The sequence below is a fragment of the Tubulanus polymorphus genome, chromosome 4 (assembly GCF_964204645.1).
Source record: "Tubulanus polymorphus chromosome 4, tnTubPoly1.2, whole genome shotgun sequence".
NCBI classification, from domain to species: Eukaryota; Metazoa; Nemertea; class Palaeonemertea; order Tubulaniformes; family Tubulanidae; genus Tubulanus; species Tubulanus polymorphus.
Window position 1 is genome coordinate 14,350,708 of NC_134028.1, and position 23,315 is coordinate 14,374,022.

At 30.9% G+C, this 23,315-nt stretch overlaps 1 protein-coding gene across 1 annotated transcript in view; it reads right to left on the reverse strand.

Moving 5' to 3' along the window:
- Positions 1-23,315, reverse strand: part of LOC141903198 (solute carrier family 28 member 3-like) — a 124,040-nt gene that overhangs the window by 11,513 nt on the left and 89,212 nt on the right. The window contains exon 10 of the mRNA XM_074791244.1: positions 3,683-3,943. Coding sequence (XP_074647345.1) covers positions 3,683-3,943 — 261 coding nt within the window. The remainder of the gene's footprint in view (positions 1-3,682; positions 3,944-23,315) is intronic.

Here is a 23,315-nt window from a genome sequence, read left to right on the forward strand (position 1 = left end):
CGCTTTACCAGGATCTAGATATTTTAAAGAATTAGATAATAATATTAATTTATCAAAGTTTTATAAAATTTGTAATGAATTTAATATAGATATAAATAATTCTGATTTTAGAACAAAAATTGGAACAATAAGATCACTTCCTTGCCCTAAAAAGATTGCAGAATATTGTGCACTTCCCATACCATCTAATAGTTTGTATAATATCTATAGTAATAAATTAGGTTATGGTAAAATAGAAACTAAGGATTTAGAAACATTAAATTTCAATAAATTACCGACATTTTATGATAATTTAAAACAAGAAAACAATAATGGTTGGGTTTATTTTATTTTAGAAAATAGTGAAGGTTTTACTAAATCAGGTATAGAAAGAATAAATCAATCTATTAGAACTTATTTGATATGTATTTTAGGTGCACAAGTTGAAACAAGATCCCCAATAATTGGAAATTTAAATACATCATTTGATACACAGAAACAATTTAAAGTATTATTTCATGATTCAATTCATAATGATAAAAATAGATCGATTCCAGAAAACATTATAAGATATCAAAATTATTTAGATAAATCTCATGTAAGACTTAATTATTGTATAGGCCCTAATCTATTAATTATTTCTAATGATTTAGTATTAAAGATGGGAAATATAATTGGTTATAATAATCTAATTAAAACTGCAACAATAAATAATTCATTTGGATTGAATGATATAAATAAAAAGATTATCACTGCTCCAAAATTAATGGAAGGTGAAAATAAAAAACATATTCAATCAACAGAAACTAAAACTAAGAATATTAAATTGAATAATGATTCTAAAATAAAAGATTACAATACATCAGAAAATATAAAAACTGATAATATTCAACATGAAATAATTAAATTAAACTAAATGATGATAATAAATCCCATGAAAATACTAAATTAGCTATAACTTGTATAGGAATTGTAATCGGAGGAATATTATATTTTAAATTTTAATTTTTGTATTATGTAAATGGCAGAAGGTGGAGAAGGTTTTCCATTGGATCCTTTAGGTGACACCCCCGGTATAAGTGATGAACCACAACCTGATTTTAATGAAACAAGTTTTAACGATGGTAATGAAACAGCATATAATTCTAATTTAAATACACCTGAATATATCGATAAAACACGTTCAAAGATAAATATTGAAAATGAAGTTACAAAAATAACAGAAAAAGAATACGAACATGAAGTTGAGATTTTAAAAGAAGCTCGGCGCGTAATCGGTTAAGTGAAATTTATTCATCTCGGTTTATGTCCTTAATCAAGTAGGTTGGAACAGCAGTCGAAACTTGATGTTTGATACGAGACTTGAATAGGGAAAGCGTAGTCAGCGAGCGAAGATTATTGTCGGTGTTGTTCCAGGTGTCCATGAGTAAAAAGGAGGGAGACGAACGAATTTTCGCACTAGTGCCGGCTGGTATGGTGAAGGGTCGAGGATTTCTGATGAAGCGAGGTCGAACCGATTTGTATGTATTAAAGATAGTAGAGACGTAAGTGGGAATATCTCCTGATGAGACTCGGTACATATATGTTTGAAGTCGTTCTTTCCTACTAGTATCGAGTGTTTTCCAGTTTAGACAAGAAAGGACTTTGCTAGAATTCGAGCCACGGATACACCCGGAAATGCAAAGAGCTGCTGAGTAGTGGACTCGGTCCAGTTTTGCGAGGGAGGCTTTACTTGCACTGTTGTACAATATGTCTCCATAGTCGAAATGAGGGCTAATGAAGGACGAGTAAATCTTATTGAGATGACGGGATGTAACAAACCGGGATAAGTGCTTCAGTGGATTTATTAATTTTTGCACCTTATTTGCTAGAGACTCCACATGGTCATTAAACGAGAGACTCTCGTCAAAGATGAATCCTAAATGTTTGTGGGTTTTTTTTGCTCGGAATGACTTCGTTTCCCAACTTCAGCGCGGCAAACTTTTTAGAGCCTTTCTTACTAAAAATCATATCGACGCTTTTCGAGGGTTTAAAGGATAGGCACCATGTTTGCGACCACTCAAAGATCTTGTTTAGGTCCGATTGCAGTATAGAGTTTCCAGCGGCGGGTCAATTGGGATATAAAGAGAGGTGTCGTCTGCATAAAGGAACGTTTTAGAAATGAGTTTATCTGGGAGATCATTAATGTAGAGTAGGAATAAAAGAGGCCCCAAGATCGAACCCTGGGGCACACCAGTGTTGATAAAGCCATCCGGAGATATGAGTCGACTTTAATGCGTATCCGGCGGTTATCGAGGTAGCTTGAAATCAAAGACAGCGCATTTCCAGTAATACCGTAGGATTTTAGCTTGTGGATGAGGAGATAATGAGGAAGAGTGTCAAACGCAGCAGAAATGTCCAGGAAGACCGAGCGAGTATATTTATTGCGATTAAAATTATCGAATAAGAAGGAGGTAATAGCCAAAAGTTGGTCCGCTGTCGAGTGACCCGCAAAAAAACCGGATTGGTTAGCGTAAATAAGGTCGTTGCTTAGTAAGTGATGACTAATACTGTTGTACACAATTCTTTCAAATACTTTAGATAGTGGGGGTAGAAGTGTTATAGGTCTGTAGTTTGCCGGGTTAGATTTACTGCCTGAGCCTTTCTTGTAGATGACAGTGACCGTTCCAAGTTTCCAACACTCAGGGAAAGAGCTATCATCAATAAGTTTGTTAAAAAGTCGTGCTAATAAAGGGGATAAACTATCGACACACAGTTTCAGCATTTTATTTGTCATTAGGTCATGGCCACATGCTTTGTTTGTATCAAGATTAAGGATAACTTTGCGAACATCATCTGGATTAGTTCGCGGTAAGTTTATATTATGGGGGCATCTATTTTGAAAAACAGGGAGTGCAGGGTTGTTATTAACTAGTAAGTGATATTTCGCTATCAAATTAGTGAGGAATAAATGAGCCTTGTCAACTTGACTATGAACTGTACGGTTGGACACAGGGTCAATTAAGGGCGGAATAATAGACTGGAATTTATTACCCATTAGTTTCTTTATTAAGAACCAGTAACCTTTAACGTTAGTCGCGGCGTGATCGATACGATCAAGCAAGTTATTTTGGTAGCTGATCCGCGAATTTTTAATCATTGCCTGTACTAGAAAATCTTGTTCTTTATAACGATTTAGGTGGAAGATGCTTTGTGTACGTTTAAAAGATTTATATAGACGTTGACGCTTATTAATAGCCGTGTTTAATTTCGGACTGAATTTCGTCGTTTCGTTTCGTTAGTTTGTGCTGTGGTCCTGGCCTCAGTCCACTGGTGCCAGCACACTCCACACATTTTCAAAATGGCCGCCGTTGAATCGACGGAAATTTACTCTCACTTTACGGCCGATTTGCACATGGATTAAGATCGTTAGGTGAGGTGTTATAGGTATCAAACAAACAACGAATCTGTTGTGCATTGATTACAACAAAATTAGACGGATATCTTAAGAGACAATGAAATGCCAGGCAAATTACTCGTGAGTCAAAATGACTCACAAAAATTTCATTGAAAAATGACCTTCCCATTCCTGACCGTGGTTTGTGAAAATATCCGATCGTGAAACTAAACCACAGTCAGGTTACTGACTACCAATAGGTAAGCAAAAGGATCTGTCTTTCTACGGTACTGAGTTTGTTACGCTGAAATATAGACCTTATCTTACCGACATGTATCCGCCTTTAAGTAAAGTTGAATTCCATGCATCCAAAAATATATCATCTCCTTTATAAGTTAGACTGCTCAATCCTTGTGCTTCGTACGATTCCATCATTTCACGATTGGAAATAAGAACTTTCAAGTCGGTGTAGGCAATGAATTCGTTCAGAAAGGTTTTCACACCTATCAGCTTTGCCACTGACCTGCAGTCGGTGAAATCTACTCCCATTACATACGCCAATGGCCATAACACGTAGGAACAGACAATCTGTAGAATAGAGTAATTAAAACACGTGTAGGCCTATTATCCCTGCTAGCGTTACGGGTCGAAAAACCATGACTTCAATGGACTTGATCCTCATATATATCATATGAACATAATTTCTACTAAGCAATTTAATATTGAGCTTTTGATCATATCGTCTACAATAACGGCATCGTCTCGGATCCAAATGGGAATTAATGGAAATGGAACGTTCACCCAACGATGCGAGTGGCATAGGCCTAGTCGTCTTTACATGGGGTCTAGGGTTTTGATCCAAAACTATTTCAGCTATAATCGTTATAAGTCGGCAGTCAGGTTAGCTGGTTATCGTAATGTTTCCAGCACTGCTCATTAGTGATCTTTAGGAACATGAACATAACTGCCAATATTTTCTTATATAAGTTTGGTAAGGAACAAACACTTAAAGAATGATTCAATTCAGTCTGATGCCGAAAAATGTCGTTTGACCCTATATATGTATCACCACGTTGGCGCATATCCGATGCTTACTCCGACCCAGTCGAGTTTCATGAAACTGTCCTCGTTCTCTAAATCACAGTTTACATTATGTTTGCACGTAAACCGTTATATTATTAAGTGGTAGGAATTTGATAATGAAGTATAATGAGGCAAAGCCTCGAATGCCCCCGGCCTGAAATTCACCGCCACGTGAAGTTACAGGGTTTGTGGTAAATGCGTTAGAAATATCATGGCCACAATCATTTCTATAAGAATGATATTAGAGAACACATGAACAAAGTGTAAAGAATTGATCAACAGTTGCTGCCTCCAGGCTGTTTTCCCATGATAGTCATAACTTGAAATGGTCAACAATTGCGGCCACTAGGCTGTTAACGTTGTACTTCAGGTCGCCCCCCTCTGGTAGCCATAATTCGAATCGATCCGACCCAATTCTAAATAGGGTTTTGGTCCAAGTGTGTGCTACTTGTGTGCCAAGTTTGAAATAAATCGGTCAACAATTGCGGCCTCTAGGCTATTAACGTCATTTTCATGTCGGCCCCTGGTGGCGTTTATTTGAATATAGGATTTGGGGCCGAGTGATACCCTACTTGTGTGCCAAGTCTGAAAAAAATCGGTCGACAATTGAGGCCTCTAGGCTGCAAACGTCGTTTTTCATGTCGACCCCCTGGTGGCAAAAATTTGAATTGAACCGACCCTATTTTAAATAGGCTTCTGTCCCAAGTGATATCCTACTCGATTACCAAGTTTGAAATGATTCAGTCAATAATTGCGGCCACTAGGCTGTTAACGTCGTTGTTCATGTTGGCCCCCTAGTGGCCATAGTTTGAATCGAATCAACCCAATTTCTTAAAATCCTCTGGCGCATTGGATATCCTTTTTGTGTACCAAGTTTTAAATTATTCGGTCAATAATTGCGGCCTCTGGGCTGCAAACGTCGTTTTTAATGTTGGCCCCCTTTGGGCCATAATTTGCATTGAATCAACCCAATTTTTGATAGGCTTCTGGCCCATAAGATACCCTATTTGTGTACCAAGTTTGAAATGAATCGGTCGCCAATTGCAGCCCCAAGGCTTTAACGTGTTTTTTTATGTTGGCCCCTGGTGGCCATAATTTTAATCGAACCAACCCAATTATATAAAGGGTTATGGCCCAAGTGATATCCTACTTGTGTACAAAGCTTGAAATAAATCGGTCACCAATTGCGGCCTCTGGGCTGTTAACGTCGTTTTGCATGTCGGTTCCCTGGTGACCATAATTTGAATCGAACCAACCGAATTTTGAATAGGGTTCTGGCCCAAGTGATACCCTACTTGTGTTCCAAGTTGGAAAACAATCGGTCAACAATAACAGCCTCTAAGCTGTTAACGTCGTTTTTCATGTCACCCCCTGTGGCCATAATTTGAATTGAATCGACCAAATTTTAAATAGGGTTCTGGCCCAAGTGATATCCTACTTGTAAACCAAGTTTGAAAGCAACCGGTCAACAATTGCGGCCTCCAGGCTGTTAACGTCACTTGCAGCGGCGGCGGCGGCGTATTCAGACAGGGGTAAAGTTAAATGTCTCCTCTCAACTAAAAGTTCAGCCGGGGGGGGGGGGGTATAAGAATACAGACATTATAACTGGTGCGTGGCCGAAAATGCGTGGACATTTTGCCATCGAAGTGAAATTGATGCAGTATCTCAGAATGACGATAGCATGCACCTAATTCGCTCGACTGACAACAAAATCCGAAATCGAATGAAAGCGTTTAATATTTAGAAGACCTTTTATTGACGTTTTCAACACATCCTAGTTGTCATCATAAATTCCGATCACTCGAATTTTCAGTGAATTTAAAGAAAATCACGAAAATTAATGCTTAAAATAATACCTTGTTTCTCCGCAGTGGTTAAGTAAATAATGCTGAAAATGTGTAAAAATGTTATACTGACGGCCGGGTCCCTTCGAGGAGCAGGTATGAATTAATTTCAGATATAATAATGATAATGTTGCTGGAGAAAGCCTATTGGCTGCTGATGTCCAAGGCGATTGAATTTAACATGTTGTTTGCTGGGGTGGTTAAGTTTTCAATTCGAAAATCATTTATCGTTGTTGGAAATTTTTATTCAATATATCTCAGTTGTAATTTCTAGTCCAATTGTGTTGATCTAATCCCGTTGTTGAACTCTGATTCATAGTATATGGCTCAAACCTACGATACAGTCCTCTCTATATTGATCGGTCACTTAACTGCATTTTATTTTTAAAAACCCTGAACTGGCACTATTTTGATAAAAGCTATTCTATACTTCATGATTCTTGCATGTATAAAAACCTGCGTAGAATTTGTACTTAGCAGTCAAAAAAAGATCTCTCTCCAGCTGGACATTTAGTTTTCTGTCCCCGTCGTTGTTGTCGTATTTGCTGATCGCGTATTCCACAATCGTTTAGGCAAAAAAAAATTATGACCTTGTTTCCCATATATAAAGGAAATACTATGCCCAAAAGTGATCCGGCAGGCTGAATTTTATTTTTCCATAACAAAGTATGAAATTTGACATATTTCCGTCATGCCGGCCTTTTTTTATTTGTATCTAAGTATACTTTTTATTTGTATCTATGAAAACTTTTAAAATAAAAAAAAATTAAAAGTACAGGATCTGGTTTTCAGAAGTTCCCATTGTTTGTCAAATACCATTCTAGTAGGCCTGTCATCTAGTTTGATTCCCAGATGTTGGATCATCCTACCTTCCTGTTTTTTTTCTAATTTCAGAGTGGACGTCAACTGTTCAATTAGTCAAAGCGTTCCATAGAATAAGCTTTAGTAAACATCAAAGATACGCCATTAGAATGGGAAGTAATTATCCAATCACGTGAAAATACTAATTAAGTGCACTGAATTAAAAATCTAGAGGCATATGAAAATATATTCTCCAAATCAATAACTAGAATAAATATCATCAGCATATACAAAATATAAATTATCTTATAAATTATCTGCAAACTAATTCTGAATTTTAAATCACAACTTCAAAATCATTAATTTTAAGAAACAGAGTCCGAGTTATAATTGTCCGTTTGCCCCTTTGCTAACAGAAATACACACAATCATTTCGACTTTGTCGAAATGATGCACATAGAGTGGACTTGTCTGAATACAAATACTAGAGGACCAAAGGTCCTGTGCTTTCGAGGTACAGTTTTTTTTATAATATCAATGAAAACATATTACATTGTTCATTCTACTACTCTTTTAATCTTGCAGATCTGTTCGCTTAAACAACTGCCATGGCACTACGATGAGACTCAACCCCTCGGACAGTGGTAGGCAGGAACAAATACATCAGATCGATTTGTTTTACCTTAAACTTTGAGTGAAATATGGCCGGTTGTAGTTCAGAAAGATCGACAGACCAATGTCTATCACTTTCAAAGACTTTGATAATAATTGGACCGAAGAAAAATTAAATGAAAATTTATTATAAAGTTATTCCATTCAAAATAATAATTGCCCATGGGCCAAGAAGTTCTACCACAGCCTTATGAAATGCAGAGATGATGATATGTCGAAGTTCAATATATCAGTAAACGTAAGAGGGGTGCAAATATAAATTCACGAGTAGATTTACTCCCGGGTAGAAGGATTGTCCGTAGCACCTACAACGGCGAATCGCAGATCTAAGGACAACTCAAGATCAACGTTAACTAATATTGAGACATCGCCAAAGTTTAAACAGAATGTATAAATATAGCAATCTAATGATGTGATTAAATATAAAAATGCGGATTTTTGTGATGTTGGGCAACGGGTTTAAAAAATAGAACCGCATGGCCGCGTACATGGTCAGCAGCTTTCTGGAACCTCTGCACTGTAATTTCAGTTAATGTGGGTCTTGAGTTGCGGCGTAAGCTTAATCAGTGAATCACCCAAAATCCGGAAAAAAAATTTTGCCATATCGTGACGTCGGTCATGCGTCACTAACGCGACGGGACAAATTTGGCACTTCTTTATAATTTCGTGACGTATTCGTGACATCAGTGACAAGATAACCAATATTGTATTATTTGGCAATAGCGCGACATGAATTGGAAGTAAGTGACATGACATCAGTGACAAAATAACAACCAATATTGTTTTATTTGGCAATAGCGCGACATGAATTGGAAGTAAGTTTTACGTCATAATGCGATTTGACTAGCTATCAACCAAAATCCGACGTCGTACATAGGTTATTGCCTGCTGGGTTACCTAACCGCTGTCGCCGATACAATCCGTATGATATCGTTCAGCTCACTTCAATCTCCAGATACTGTATGGGAATTTTGATAAATCCACGTAATTGTCACCCTGATATAATTTGCATATTTAATAATCATATAGATCTACAATGTCATATCGAACAGTTCATAACATTTCATAGCTCTACTACATAATAATAATAACAATAATAATAATAATAATGATAATAATGATAATATAACTTATGACTATAGTGTCAATATGTGCTTTAAGGTCGTAATCAACATGTGACATTACTCAACATGTTTTCACGATAATTAGCTATAGTCAGTGCTCATCGATTATTAATTAATGTCTCTCAAACATGTCACTAGGTGTTTGTTTGTGAGTCCTGATGTCTACAACTTGTCTGACACCTAGTTCTCACATTATACTCATGATTCTGTATATAAAGACTATGTAAAGCTATGATAATCATTCTCATTCCGGGATGCAATAAAGATTGTACATATAAGGTTTAACTGCCTTGTTGTTCCTGATGGATGGACTCCTGTACCGCTGGTGTAAATGCTAGTTCCCCAGCCAGCCTGCCGATACAACAACCAGCCAGTTACAGATGGTGGAGAACCCAAATTTAAGTCCTTGTGACTTACACAAGTACAGATGAAGCTGTTAAACTATTGGTTGTGACTGGAACGTTGACCTCACGAGAAGATCGTATTCAACTACACCTGTGACGAGATGGCTGTACTGATCGTGAACATTGCTGCTGTTTCAGTGGATACAATGCATTACGGTAACTTTTTGTCAGCCGAAGGTAATACAGTTGCTTCTTTGTCTCGAATTAGTGGTCAGATGAACATGATAGAAAATTATAGGAATTTGGATATAAGATACTACCGTACGATCAAAAAAGTTATCGCCGGTTTAAATAGTATGATTCACAATTCTTTTTTTTCTAGGCATCTAGTTCCAATCAGCATAAATCAATTTCAGTTTCATTTCGTACTATAAGTATTAGAATACGGAACACTTCTCAGGGGATATGTCTAAGGTTAATTAGTCAAATTCATCTACTTACAGGACAGTGCGTATCTATACTTTTTTCGCAACAAACTATTTCGACTATACTAAAGGTTTAATCGGCAATTTTCATTTTCATAGGTTCATATTTTTTGTTTGTTTGTATAACTTAAACATGAAGATGAATTGGTTGAATTTTTATGTGGACAAATATATAATCTCAGTTACACCTGGCCACTTATTTTGGATGATGATAATTTTTTCCTTTTGGTTGACAAGGGTAACTGTATTTGTGTTGTGTCATTGCCTGAACTCTGCTCTGATGTCAAATGTTGCATGTTACTATCATTGAATCACGAAGTTATTTCCAGTCAGTAATCGAAAGATCTTCAAAACAGAGAAATGCGTACTACTTGCAACTTGCATCACCAACTGATCTTCGGGACGCTATAACTACACAACACGTCGCTACTTCTGTTCGTCGCAGAACCAACCAGAATTCGGGGATCCTCTGCAGATCATTCAAAATCTCGGTTAACGTATTATCGCATCGTCCATAAATAACTACAACATGTGACTCTTTCGTGAATGACTGAGAATCCGGCCATTACTGTCCAGCGTTTGCACATTTTTGCGCGGTGAAAGTCAATCTTTCATGTTTTCGCGATGGAAGGAGTTTTGATGAACTTATAGTATCTACGTTTTCCGCAAATTTGGAGGACCAAATTTAATTGGACAAGGGGGCATCTGTCACCCTGATATAATTTGCATATTTAATAATCATATAGATCTACAATGTCATATCGAACAGTTCATAACATTTCATAGCTCTACTACATAATAATAATAATAATAATAATAATAATAATGATAATAATGATAATATAACTTATGACTATAGTGTCAATATGTGCTTTAAGGTCGTAATCAACATGTGACATTACTCAACATGTTTTCACGATAATTAGCTATAGTCAGTGCTCATCGATAATTAATTAATGTCTCTCAAACATGTCACTAGGTGTTTGTTTGTGAGTCCTGATGTCTACAACTTGTCTGACACCTAGTTCTCACATTATACTCATGATTCTGTATATAAAGACTATGTAAAGCTATGATAATCATTCTCATTCCGGGATGCAATAAAGATTGTACATATAAGGTTTAACTGCCTTGTTGTTCCTGATGGATGGAATCCTGTACCGCTGGTGTAAATGCTAGTTCCCCAGCCAGCCTGCCGATACAACAACCAGCCGGTTACATAATAAAGGCCCTGTCGAGCCATAAACATCGGAAATTTAGCCCCGTTCAATTAGTAGCCATGTTGTGTACTTTCTTACTGACATTTCTCTCTTCTTTTTGCGACACCCCTCGGGGCGGAGCATATTATACCGGCGAATCACTTCCGGCCTTATTCAGTGGCACCGTCTGGTGGGCTCAATTCTCTTCAGGAGCTCCGTCTAGCGGGAAAAATTCGATTCAATACATACATTTATATTGCTTTCTTAAAACATTACATCAGTTTTCGCACTCCTCGTGGATGATATTTTATCCGAATATAATAAATCCGGAACAAAAACCTTTGAACCGTTTGATCTTTGTTGAGGCATTAAATTTCTCTCCTCGTAATCCATTTTATCCTAGTATATTTCGTTATTTTAGTAGTCGAATGCACAATAATCAGTGCATTCTTTCAGTGATAAATTGTATAATATAAAATTCAATTGTGGGACTTCTCCATTGATATTACTCCATGTCTACCGCAGCCGTAATTATTAAAAACCTACTCAATTAAAAACGGCATGTTCTCCGAGTCCCTTAGTCCATTTATTAGTACATTCATGGTCTTTAGTGAGAGTTCGGCGAATTTGATTGTAATTTCTAAATAATGAAATTCGTTTTTAATCCTTCAAGCTGCTCATCTATGCTGGTTTTATTAAAACCTATATCAGTTATGTACTTCCAAAACTGTACTGTGCCCGCAGCAAAAGCTGAAATTTATATTCGAGTCAATCCATTTTTAAAGCTCTTTGTGTAAACTTCAAGAACGGACAATAATTGGTTGTGGATCGTTTTACTTTCCATTCAACATTTTTTCGTACAATATCGTGCATATAGAACTCCATAACAGCTCAATGTGTGGCAGGATATTTCTTTTAGAAATTGACCTTGTTGACGAAGAGCTATTGAATTTATTCCCTCTCTTCTCCACAATCAATTTCAAAGTCAACTTCATGATTGTATTGCTTAGCGCGTCCGAGTCCAAGAGTATACGAGTCAGGCGTTCGCGAGTCCGACGGGTTAACGAGCATTTGCTTGTTACCTCTTTTATATTATTGATTTCTTGTTATTCCGGTTATATCATTTAAGTATATTGATGATCTGTTCATTACATCAAAAGCGTCAAAAGATAAATTTTGAATTAATCAAGTTTAAATCAAGGTCGATGAGTCGCGGGTGGCTACTAGAATTACGTTCGACTCAGAGAGAAAACAAACGACAGAAAAGTATCAGGTGATTACGATAGTCTACTACGATGAACACACTCTTAGAACAAATGGTTCTTCGGGGGTTCTTCGAAGAACCTTGGGGTTCTTGGTGAGGCTTAAAGGTGCTTCAACAATATGGAATGCAGATTAGCGTTCTTCGAGACATAAGGGTTCTTATAAGAACCCTAAAGTGGTTACAATTGTCAATTAAGAATTAAGTAGACCTGCAACAGGGAATAATTACTGTAGTATTAGCTGATGCATATAACTGAATTTCAATGTGGTGTAGGTTATATACAAAACATTTTGACTGGAAATTAGAATTGTGTTAACTTTGAAAACAATTTACTATGTATCATCACAATATTCAAAAATTGGTGACCGTGTGCGACAAGGATGCATTTTTAAAATTAATGAACCTTTATTTTAATTCGTCCTCTAAGATTTCAAAAGTCGTATGTTTAAAATGTGTGGTGAACGCCTGTAACGTGAGTAATAGGGGTAATGGGCTTTCAAGCCAAAAGTCATACGGTCGAGCTCATTAAAAAACAAAACATTAAAAGTAATTTAAAACTATAATATATTTTCATAACCGTGTGCATTTTATATTATAACTAAATATTTATTCTAAGATATTAATAATTTAAATTTTAAAAGCATATTGTATTAAATCAATTGGTCGCTCCTCTTCGCTACCGCTCCGCTCCGCGACCAATTGATTTATTTACAATACACAAATTCATATAACCTAATTGTGCTCAAGTTAATTGTAATATAGATTATGAATACTATTTATATTGTAAGCATCATCTTGAATTATTAATTGCCGGTGGAAAAACTAAAGAGTTTTTAAATAGAATTATTACTTTTCAAGAATTAGATGCTATGAAACCCGATAAAGTAATAAAATATTTTAAGATTTATGAAGAAGCTAGATTAGCTAGAATAAATGATTCTAATTCAGATGGTATTGTCAAATGTTATTCAATGTTATGTAACCGGTTAATACCAATTGATGATGAAAATAAATTATATACTGATTTGAAAAATGACTACTTAGTTATGACTGAATTACAAAAATGGGTTGGTTATGCTTCATTTCAATTAGGATCGGTTATGACATTAATTTCTACTGGCGTCATAACATTTTCGAATATCAAGCCTATGGAATATAAATCAGGCAAGAACGAAACAGATGACGCTGTAATACAACCAAACGTCGAAACAGAAAAAGAATCAGAACAAAAATTAACTAAAATAAATGAGTGATGGAGTTAAGAAAAAGCCTAGATCCGAGAAACAAATTAAATGGGCAAGAGAATTAGGTAAAAGATCTTCAGAATTGAAAAAAGCTAAGAAAAAGAAATTAACTGATATAAATGAATCACCTGATATTGATTCAAATAATAATCCATCTAATTCTTCTAATGCTGGAAGTAATTATAAATTATATATTACAATTGGATTAGTAACAGTTATTATATTATCTGGTGTAATATATAAATCAAAATTTAAATCCGATGATAAAGATGATTCCAATGACAATAAACCTATCATACCAGAAAATAAGTCAAATCATAAAGTCATTCAAACTAAATCTAAATTATTATTAATGGATTAAAAGAAGATGAAAAAAGAACAATATTTAAGAGATTTATATTATAACCCAGAAAGTGAAGTATCATATTCTAGCGTTTCAGAATTATGGAATAAAATTAAATCTGATAAAGAAAATGGTAACATAAAATATGGTGAATTAAAATCATGGTTACAAAATCAACCAACATATCAAATCCACAAGAAAATGGATAAAACTTATTTAACAAGAAAAGTTATGGTTTCATATATCGATCAACAATGGCAAGCAGATTTAATTGACATGAAGAACTTAGAAGAATACAACAAAGGATATTTCTGGATATTAAATGTTATAGACATATTCAGTAGATACGCATGGTCAATTCCAATCAAAAATAAAACTGGTATAGAAGTAACAAATGCTTTTAAATCTATATTTAAAGAAGCTATTCCAGATAAGATACAATTTGATGAAGGTAAAGAATTTTATAACAAACATTTTAAAAAACTATTATCTGATAACGATGTAGACTATTTTTCAACACACTCAGATAAAAAAGCATCTATTATAGAAAGATTTAATAAAACATTGAAAACTAGAATGTGGAAATATTTTACTGCTAATGAAACATATAAATATATCGATGTAACAGATGATTTAGTGAAAGGTTATAATAATTCTAAACATAGTTCTATAAATATGAAACCTATACAAGCTAGAAATGAAGATAATTCAGAAATAGTTTGGAATAATTTATATGGAGCATTTGTTACACATGATTTCGGTGAACCTAAATTAAAAATTGGTCAACACCTAAGAATATCTAAATATAGAAAAACATTTTATAAAGGTTATACTCCAAATTTTACTAAATAAATATTCAAGATTAAAAAGATAATATTAACTAAACCTTTTGTTTATAAACTAGAAGATCTAAAAGATGAAGAAATATTAGGTTATTTCTATGAACAAGAATTATCACTTGTACCAAATCCAGATGAAATATAATACAAAATAGAAAAAGTATTGAAAACCAAAACTCTTAAAGGAAAAAAGTATTCTTTGGTGAAATATAAAGGATATGATGATAAATTTAATGAATGGATTTTATCTAGTAAAATTAAAAGAATAAATGAATAAAGATTTATTTATATTTGAACCGCATAATATGTTAGTTACTGGAGTAACCAATTGTGGTAAAACACATTTCATATTAGACTTGTTAGAAACTATTTATAAGAATCATTTTGATAATATAATATTATTTTGTCCTACTTATGAAATGAATAAAACATATAATAGAGATATAGTTAAGATAAAAAGTTTATTATATTAGATCCTAAAACAGTAAAAGAAAATTTAGATAATTGTATTAAAATAGCAATTGATACTTATAAAGGATCAAATACAATATTCATTGTAGATGATTGCGCAAATTTACATGATTCAAAAGTAAGAGAAAGTGAGTTATGTTATCTAGCTTTCTCTGGGAGACATTTTGGGATAACAACATGGGTTTTAAATCAAAAATATAATTCAATTGTTGAAGACTTTAGGGAGAATATAAGATTTCTAGTTTTATTTTATAACAAAGATAAAAAATCTATGCAACAATCATTGGAAGAAAATCAAATTATACCTACTGAATTACATGATGAATATATGAATAAATTAAAGAATAATAAAGGTTCAAAATTATTACTGAGACTACAATTTCCCTATGAATATGAATTTATAAAATAACTATTTGTATACCTATGTATTAGATACCCTAATACCTGATACCCCATTAGATACCCTAATACCTGATACCCTATTAGATACCTTAAATACTTAAAACCCCCTTTTTTAAAATAAATATTATTTATACAATTTTCAACCAATTAATTTTTATTTTTTCAACTAATATATGAATAAGTTTGAAAATAATAAAGGTTATTTATTATTACTGAGGTTTCAATTTCCATATGAATATCAGTTTATAAAATAAGATATTTTATGTATTAGATTGTATTAGATATGTATTAGATACCTTAAATACCTTAAATACTCAAAAACCCCTTTTTCAATTACTATTATTTTGTACAATTTTCAACCAATATTATTATTTGTGTTAAATATAATTAATATCTTAATCACTTTCACTATCAGACCCTAACAATCTATTCAAACTCTCTACCGTATCATCATCAATAGTTTTTTTACTTTTATACTTTTTCATCCTTTCTACCGCATCATCAATAGTTTCTTCTTTATGTTTCATAGAATCTTTATTATCAATATGCTTATGTGTAACTATATCACCATGAGGGTGCCGTATGGCACCATTTTCATTATTATCTTTATTAGTGTTTGCTCCTAATATTTCATTTACAGTGTTTGGTTTTAATATTTTATTAGCATCGGTTAAATCTAATTCATCTTTTTTAGGCGTTGCTAATAAAAAATCTTCATATAATTCTTTACCATTTACGTTTTTATTTGAAACAAATTTTGTAACATATCTAAATGGGTGTTCTATAAATTCTCTTAAACCAACACGTTCTATTACATTAGTAATATGTACCTTTGTATTCATATGTTTATTCCAATTTGATGTAGCGTTTGAAAATTCACTTTTACAATATCCACAATAATTTCTATTTTCACTAACATTTAATAGTATTGCATTATTAGATGTAGAAGGTATTACATTATTAGATGTAGAAGGTATTGCATTATTAGATGTAGAAGGTATTACATTATTAGATGTAGAAGGTATTACATTATTAGATGTAGAAGGTATTACATTATTAGATGTAGAAGGTATTACATTATTATCAATTACATTACTTAAATTATCAACAACTTCACTTTTATTATCATCGATTTCTATTAGTTTAGTTTTATAAATTTTGAGAATAGGATCAAATATCAAAGCTATATTACAAGGTATTACATAATATAAACCATCATAAACCATACTTTTCCTCCTTCCATTTATTATATAAATTTTTATTAAAGTTAAAATTTTAATACATAACACTATTCAATTGAGAATTTACAATATTTAATTGCGCGTCAGATATAATATAAATGTGCATTTTGAAATTTTTGATTCCTTTATTCTTTGTCATGAATAATTGTATTCCATCTTTAGTGTTCTGTAATTTTTTTCCAGAACCATGTAATGAATTATCCTCTGTTGTTCTTAAATCTAACCATAATGCATATTTATTACCGGTATAAAAATCAATTTGATTAATGTTACAATTTTCAGATGATTTTACTTTTTCATTCATAAAATGTTTTCTAATTTCTGGCCATTGATCTATCATTCTCATTCCTTGACAAAATATTTTATTTGCTATTCCTTCGATAGTTATTTCTACTTTTGTTATTTCAGGATTATAATAATTATCAACATTTATTGCGCCATTAGTATATGTTGCAATGATAAAAAATATCAATATACCTTTAATAGATCTTCTTGGGAAGTTAATATTTTCATTAATAATTTCATCATTTGCATTAATAGTTACAGTTTTAAATTTATCAATATAATCATATAATAATGACAACCATTATAAAATCCTTGATTGTATTTAGTTTGAATTATACTTGAAATATTTTCATCAGTTACTGTATCATATTCTAAACATATATTCGATAATTTATAACTCATATCTTTATAAACGCTAGATATTACAATTTCATTAACAGGAGCAAATGTTATTTCGAATATAACGTCTTCTTAAATTGCGTATTTATATAAAGGCGCATTATTATTTATCAATTCAAAGTCTAATGGAATTGTATATTTGCTTCCATATATACTTTTTATCAATTTATCTATAGCATTAGTTAATATTGCATTATGCGCTTCTGACCTTAATTTATTTTGGTTTTCTGATTGGATTCCTTAAAATATCATATTATTTCTATTTTCTTTAGTTAACCATAAATCTTTATAATGCATAAATAAATTATAATCATCTAATGAGAAAACTGTTTCTGGGCCAATCTTTATCGTTAATTTTTTAATCAAATATCTTCCAACATTATCAACAACATAATTATTATTATTACCGAGTACTTTTATATCGGCTGATAAATAAATACTATTTGGAACATAAAAAGTATTTTGTGTTAATCGAGGGATTCTAACATATAAAGTTTCATCGGGATTAATATTAGAAGGGTTATGAGTAATTATATGATGCGATCTTTCTGCTTTAATAGCATTAGATATTCTATGATTCTTAGAAGGATTGATATAACTCCCACTCATTTATTTAACAAAAAAATTAATTATTTATTTTTTATCATGTTTACTAACCCATAAATAATAGCACTTACAACTGTAATTAAAAATAAAATAATATGTTCAGCAGCAAAGTTAATAATGTTTCTTGCAGATTTCAATATAAAATCAACAATTGATGCAATAATTCCTGGCAATGCTGCAGCAGATTTTTTAGATAGTTCCCATAAATATTTTGCTAATTTCTTCAAACCATCCTTAACTTTATCTTGTATAGAATTATTATCATTCGGGGGTTTATCCGGTTTATTGGGAGTAGGAGTAGATTTTAAAGCATTTGATATAGCTAAACCAATTGTTGTAAGTACCATAGTTACAGCTGTTAGAATTGAAAGAATTGTTATACCTTCTAACTTAAATAATAATCTTATTCTATCTTTTAATGATATTTTAGAATTTGGTTTTAATAGATATCTTTTAAAAACATCTTTAATCTTTTAAAATTACTACCAAATTCTTTTAATAATATATCTCTTTCACCTTTTTGTACTTCTAAATTATCTTTTAAATTATCAATTTCTTTTTCTAAACGTATTTCTTTTTGCCTATATTCTATTTCATCAATTACTTGATGATCTAAATCAGTCTTTAATTGTTCTATTTCTTTATTTTTATCAGTTAATTCTTTTTCTAAAGTTCTAATTTTAAAATCTCTTATACTTTTATCATGCGCAATTTTATCAGCTTCATTTCTTATACTAATAATTTCTCTAATTGCTTCATCAGAAAATATATTTAAATCTTCTAATTCTTGATCTGTTGCATCAAGTAATCCATTTGGTAAAAGTAATCCAATCGGAACTTTATTTGATTTAAGTTTACTAGTTTTGGAAGTTATATTCTGTTCAGAAGTTGTTTCTGTTTCTGAATTTTTATTGATTATTTTTAATAAGTCATCAATTCTTTGACTAAATTCTGGTATATTATCATCTCTTTCTTTTTGTGTAACATCAGTTATTTCATTACCATTACTTATTCTCTTAATTCTAAATGTTTCTAAATTTTTCAAAGTTGATTCCGCTAATATTTTATTTAGTCTTGTCCTTTGATTAGTGATATCAATATAATAATCACCATCCAACTGATAATAATATTTACCTTTTAAAAGTTTTAAATTTTCTACTAAACGTCCAGCATCTCTATCATTTATATTATACCCAGATCTTTCAAATACAGGTTTGAATTTATAAATATATTCATTATATTCTAAATTTTTCTTTAATAAATCTGGATTTTCATTTTCAGGATCTATTCTCGATTTAGCTCCTCTAATATATTCATCTGTTGATGGGGCTTTATGACCACTATCTGCTAAATTAGAATTATATGCTGATTCATTATCATTATCAATATTAGTATCAGAAGACACATAATCATCATCGTTAGTATTGGCATCATCATTATTTCCCCTGTTTTCCATTTCATAATCTTCTCCACCTTCTGCCATTTATATAATAAAAAATTAAAATTGAAAATATAATATTCCTTCGATTACAATTCCTATACAAGTTATAGCTAATTTAGTATTTTCATGGGATTTATTATCATCATTTAGTTTAATTATTTCATGTTGAATATTATCAGTTTTTATATCTTCTGATGTATTATAATCTTTTATTTTAGAATCATTATTTGATTTAATATTATTAGTTTTAGTTTCTGTTGATGGAATATGTTTTTTATTTTTTCCACCTTCCATTAATTTTGGAGCAGTAATAATCTTTTTATTTATATCATTCAATCCAAATGAATTATTTATTGTTGCAGTTTTAATTAGATTATTGTAACCAATTATATTTCCCATCTTTAATACTAAATCATTAGAAATAATTAATAGATTAGGGCCAATACAATAATTTAATCTAATATGTGATTTATCTAAATAATTTTGATATCTTGCAATGTTTTCAGGAATCGATCTATTTTTATCATTATGAATTGAATCTTCAAATAATACTTTGAATTGTTCCTGTGTATCAAGTGATGTATTTAAATTTCCAATTATTGGGGATCTTGTTTGATCCTGTGATCCTAGAATACATATCAAATAAGTTCTAATAGATTGATTTATTCTTTGCATACCTGATTTTGTACAATCTTCATTATTTTCTAAAATGAAATAAACCCAACCATTATTGTTTTCTTGTTTTAAATGATCATAAAATTTCGGCAATTTATTGAGATTTAATGTTTCTAAATCCATAGTTTCTATTTTACCATAACCTAATTTATTATTATACATATTATAAAAACTATTAGATGCTATGGGAAGTGTACAATATTGTAAAATATTCTCAGGACAAGGAAGTGATCTTATTGTTCCAATTTAAAATCAGAATTATTCATATCTATATTAAATTCATTGCAAATTTTATAAAACTTTGATAAATTAATGAGGAGAGAATCCCACAATGATAATAAAAAGTCCGAAAATGAAACTTCGAGATAGAAGTTTATTTCAACGTTACGACTATATCCTAATAGTCATCTTCAGGAATAATGAGATACTACAGAAATTATGAGATATATATACAATCCAGAGACAAAGAGACTAATTCAAGTAATCAGAGATGATACAAACTATAGGAAAATTAACGTAGAAACAGTTACACGCTAAGATAGATTAAAGGGAAGCAAAACTTCTATCTCGAAGTTTCATTTTCGGACTTTTTATTATCATTGTGGGATTCTCTCCTCATCGCGTCAACACGGATATAGTGTTCTACCAATCGTAACTTTGATAAATTAATATTATTATCTAATTCTTTAAAATATCTAGATCCAGGTAAAGCACACTCTAATTCATTTAATATTATTCTGATTTGAAAGTATGTATGAAATCTAAATAAACTTTGAATTAATTTATATTTAGAATTATTCAAATGATCATTCAAACTTATTCCACATCCTGTTGTTGCACAATAAACAGCAAAATTTAATTTGTTCCGCCAATACTTCATATTAGATTTTAATAACCATTGTTTTTCATCTTTCAATTTTTTAAAATTAATTAAATATACATGAAATATATTTTCCATCTTAGCATTAAAATTATTAGTTTCAGTAACATAAATTTCTAAATTAGTTAATGAATCTAAAACTTCATTTCTATATGTAATATCTTTATTAAAATCTATTGCAGGAATATTATATTTAATTGATTTATTATATTGGAAAGCTTTTGGAAAACTATCTGCCATTTATATAATTAAAAAATTAATAATTCACTAATTCTTTTAATAATTTATCTTGTTCTTCAACTGTTATATGACCATTTAAACTTATTATATAATCTAGTGTATTTTTTAATTTATAAATTTCTTTCATATTAGTTTTTATTTTTTCTTTATGTCTTTTTATATTCAATTTTGAACTTATACCGGTTAAAACACTTGATGATAATCCTAACACACCAATTGATATAGCTAAAGGTGTTAATGGACTGAATATTGCTAGAAATGTTATTACAGAACTAATTGTAACCGAACCACTTATAATCAAATAATATATAATTTTAGATTTTAAATATTTTTTCTTTTTAACTTTTAAATCATTTTCAAATTCTAATATTTGTTTTTCTTAATATATTTTTAAATTAGTTTTATTTATATCATGAGGAATAATATCAATATTATCAACTTTATCTTCCATTAATTTAGCAAAAAAAAATTACTAATTAGTAAACTTATAAGCAACAAATATAACAATAACTGTTCCACCTAAAATCCATATTATTTCATATTTCTGTTGTTCTTTACTTGGGGTATAATAATCTGATAATTTAGGTTTGTATAGATGTAATTTTTCTTTATTTGTTACCGCGTTATATAAACTCATTGCATCATCAACTGATTGAAAATCTCTGAGTGAAATCTTCTGATCATATAATTCCTTGTTAATATAATCCATATAGTTTTGTCTCTTTTCTCTATATTCTTCAGCTGCTTTATTATATTTCTCTAATGCTAAGTTATGTCTTTTTTGTTCTGTTAATGAACCATTTTTATCAATATGCTTGAATAAATAACCACCACCAGTAAATGCTAAAGCGTTAACAATGTCCGATCCTATAATAGTTATAACCGCAGAAGCCATTTATTTAGCAAAAAAATTATGCATTTATATGGGAGGAATATATTTTTGTTTTTCCAAATAATCAATAGTTAAATTAGATAAAGTAACTGCTAATGTTAATTTTAAAATATCATTTATATCAAATCTATCAACATTAACACTTCCCATTTTAAATACTTTTTTAATACCATTGAATAACCAACAGTTCCAACTGATAGTAATGCTCCATTATATAATCCAGTTAATATCCACTTATTATCACTCATTTATTTATCAAAAAATACTATCATCAAAATATTTAGTTATCTTAGTGATGATTAAATCAACATTTATTTCATTACTACTTTTATGATTATCATATATTTCAATTATTATTTTTTATTATCATCGATGATAAAATCTTCATCTAATTCATAAAATCTTAAAGATTCTCTAATTAAATTAGTAGTCTTTTCTACATTTAAAGTTTCTTTATCTATTGTTGTTTCATACTCAAATGTTGTTTCATTAGAAAATGTAATATTTTTGATATGTGTTATTACATCAGTAATGTTAAATTTCATTTCTTTCTCATGTTTAAAATCAAACCCAAAACATATACTCGGTCCAACAGTTATATTCATTTATATAGTGAAAAAATTACTCTTTACATCTTATAACTAATTCATATATCACAGGAAAGTTATTCAAATCAATTAAATAACCATTATGATTTCTTATTTCTAATTTAAAATTATTGAATTTAGGAATGCATGGTTTGAAATCACATTCTGTTAAATTATAATTTATTTGCGTTCCAAATTGTTTAACATTTTTAGCGGTAAAATATTTAGTATACTAGAACTACAAATTGTTTCTTTAGTTGCTTCGAAAGTTTTTGTAGGCTCGATTAAATTGCAATAAATATAAAAGTGTGTAAAAGGTATTATATTTGAGCTGCCTTCTGCGTTTCAAGTAACTGTAAGAGGTTTCATTCCTAACATTTTAGCCAGTGGTTTGTTTACCATAAATTTATGTTGTTCATTAGATATCTTTATTCTTATTTTATTAGTACTATCAATTTTATTAAATTTAATTTCAAATACAGAAGTGCCCCCGATTTTCAACCGAGCTCTTCTATTAATTTCCTGCGCTAATGATTCTAAATTATATAATCCTGGTTTTAAAAATATATGAAACCATTTATCTCATATAAATCATAAAC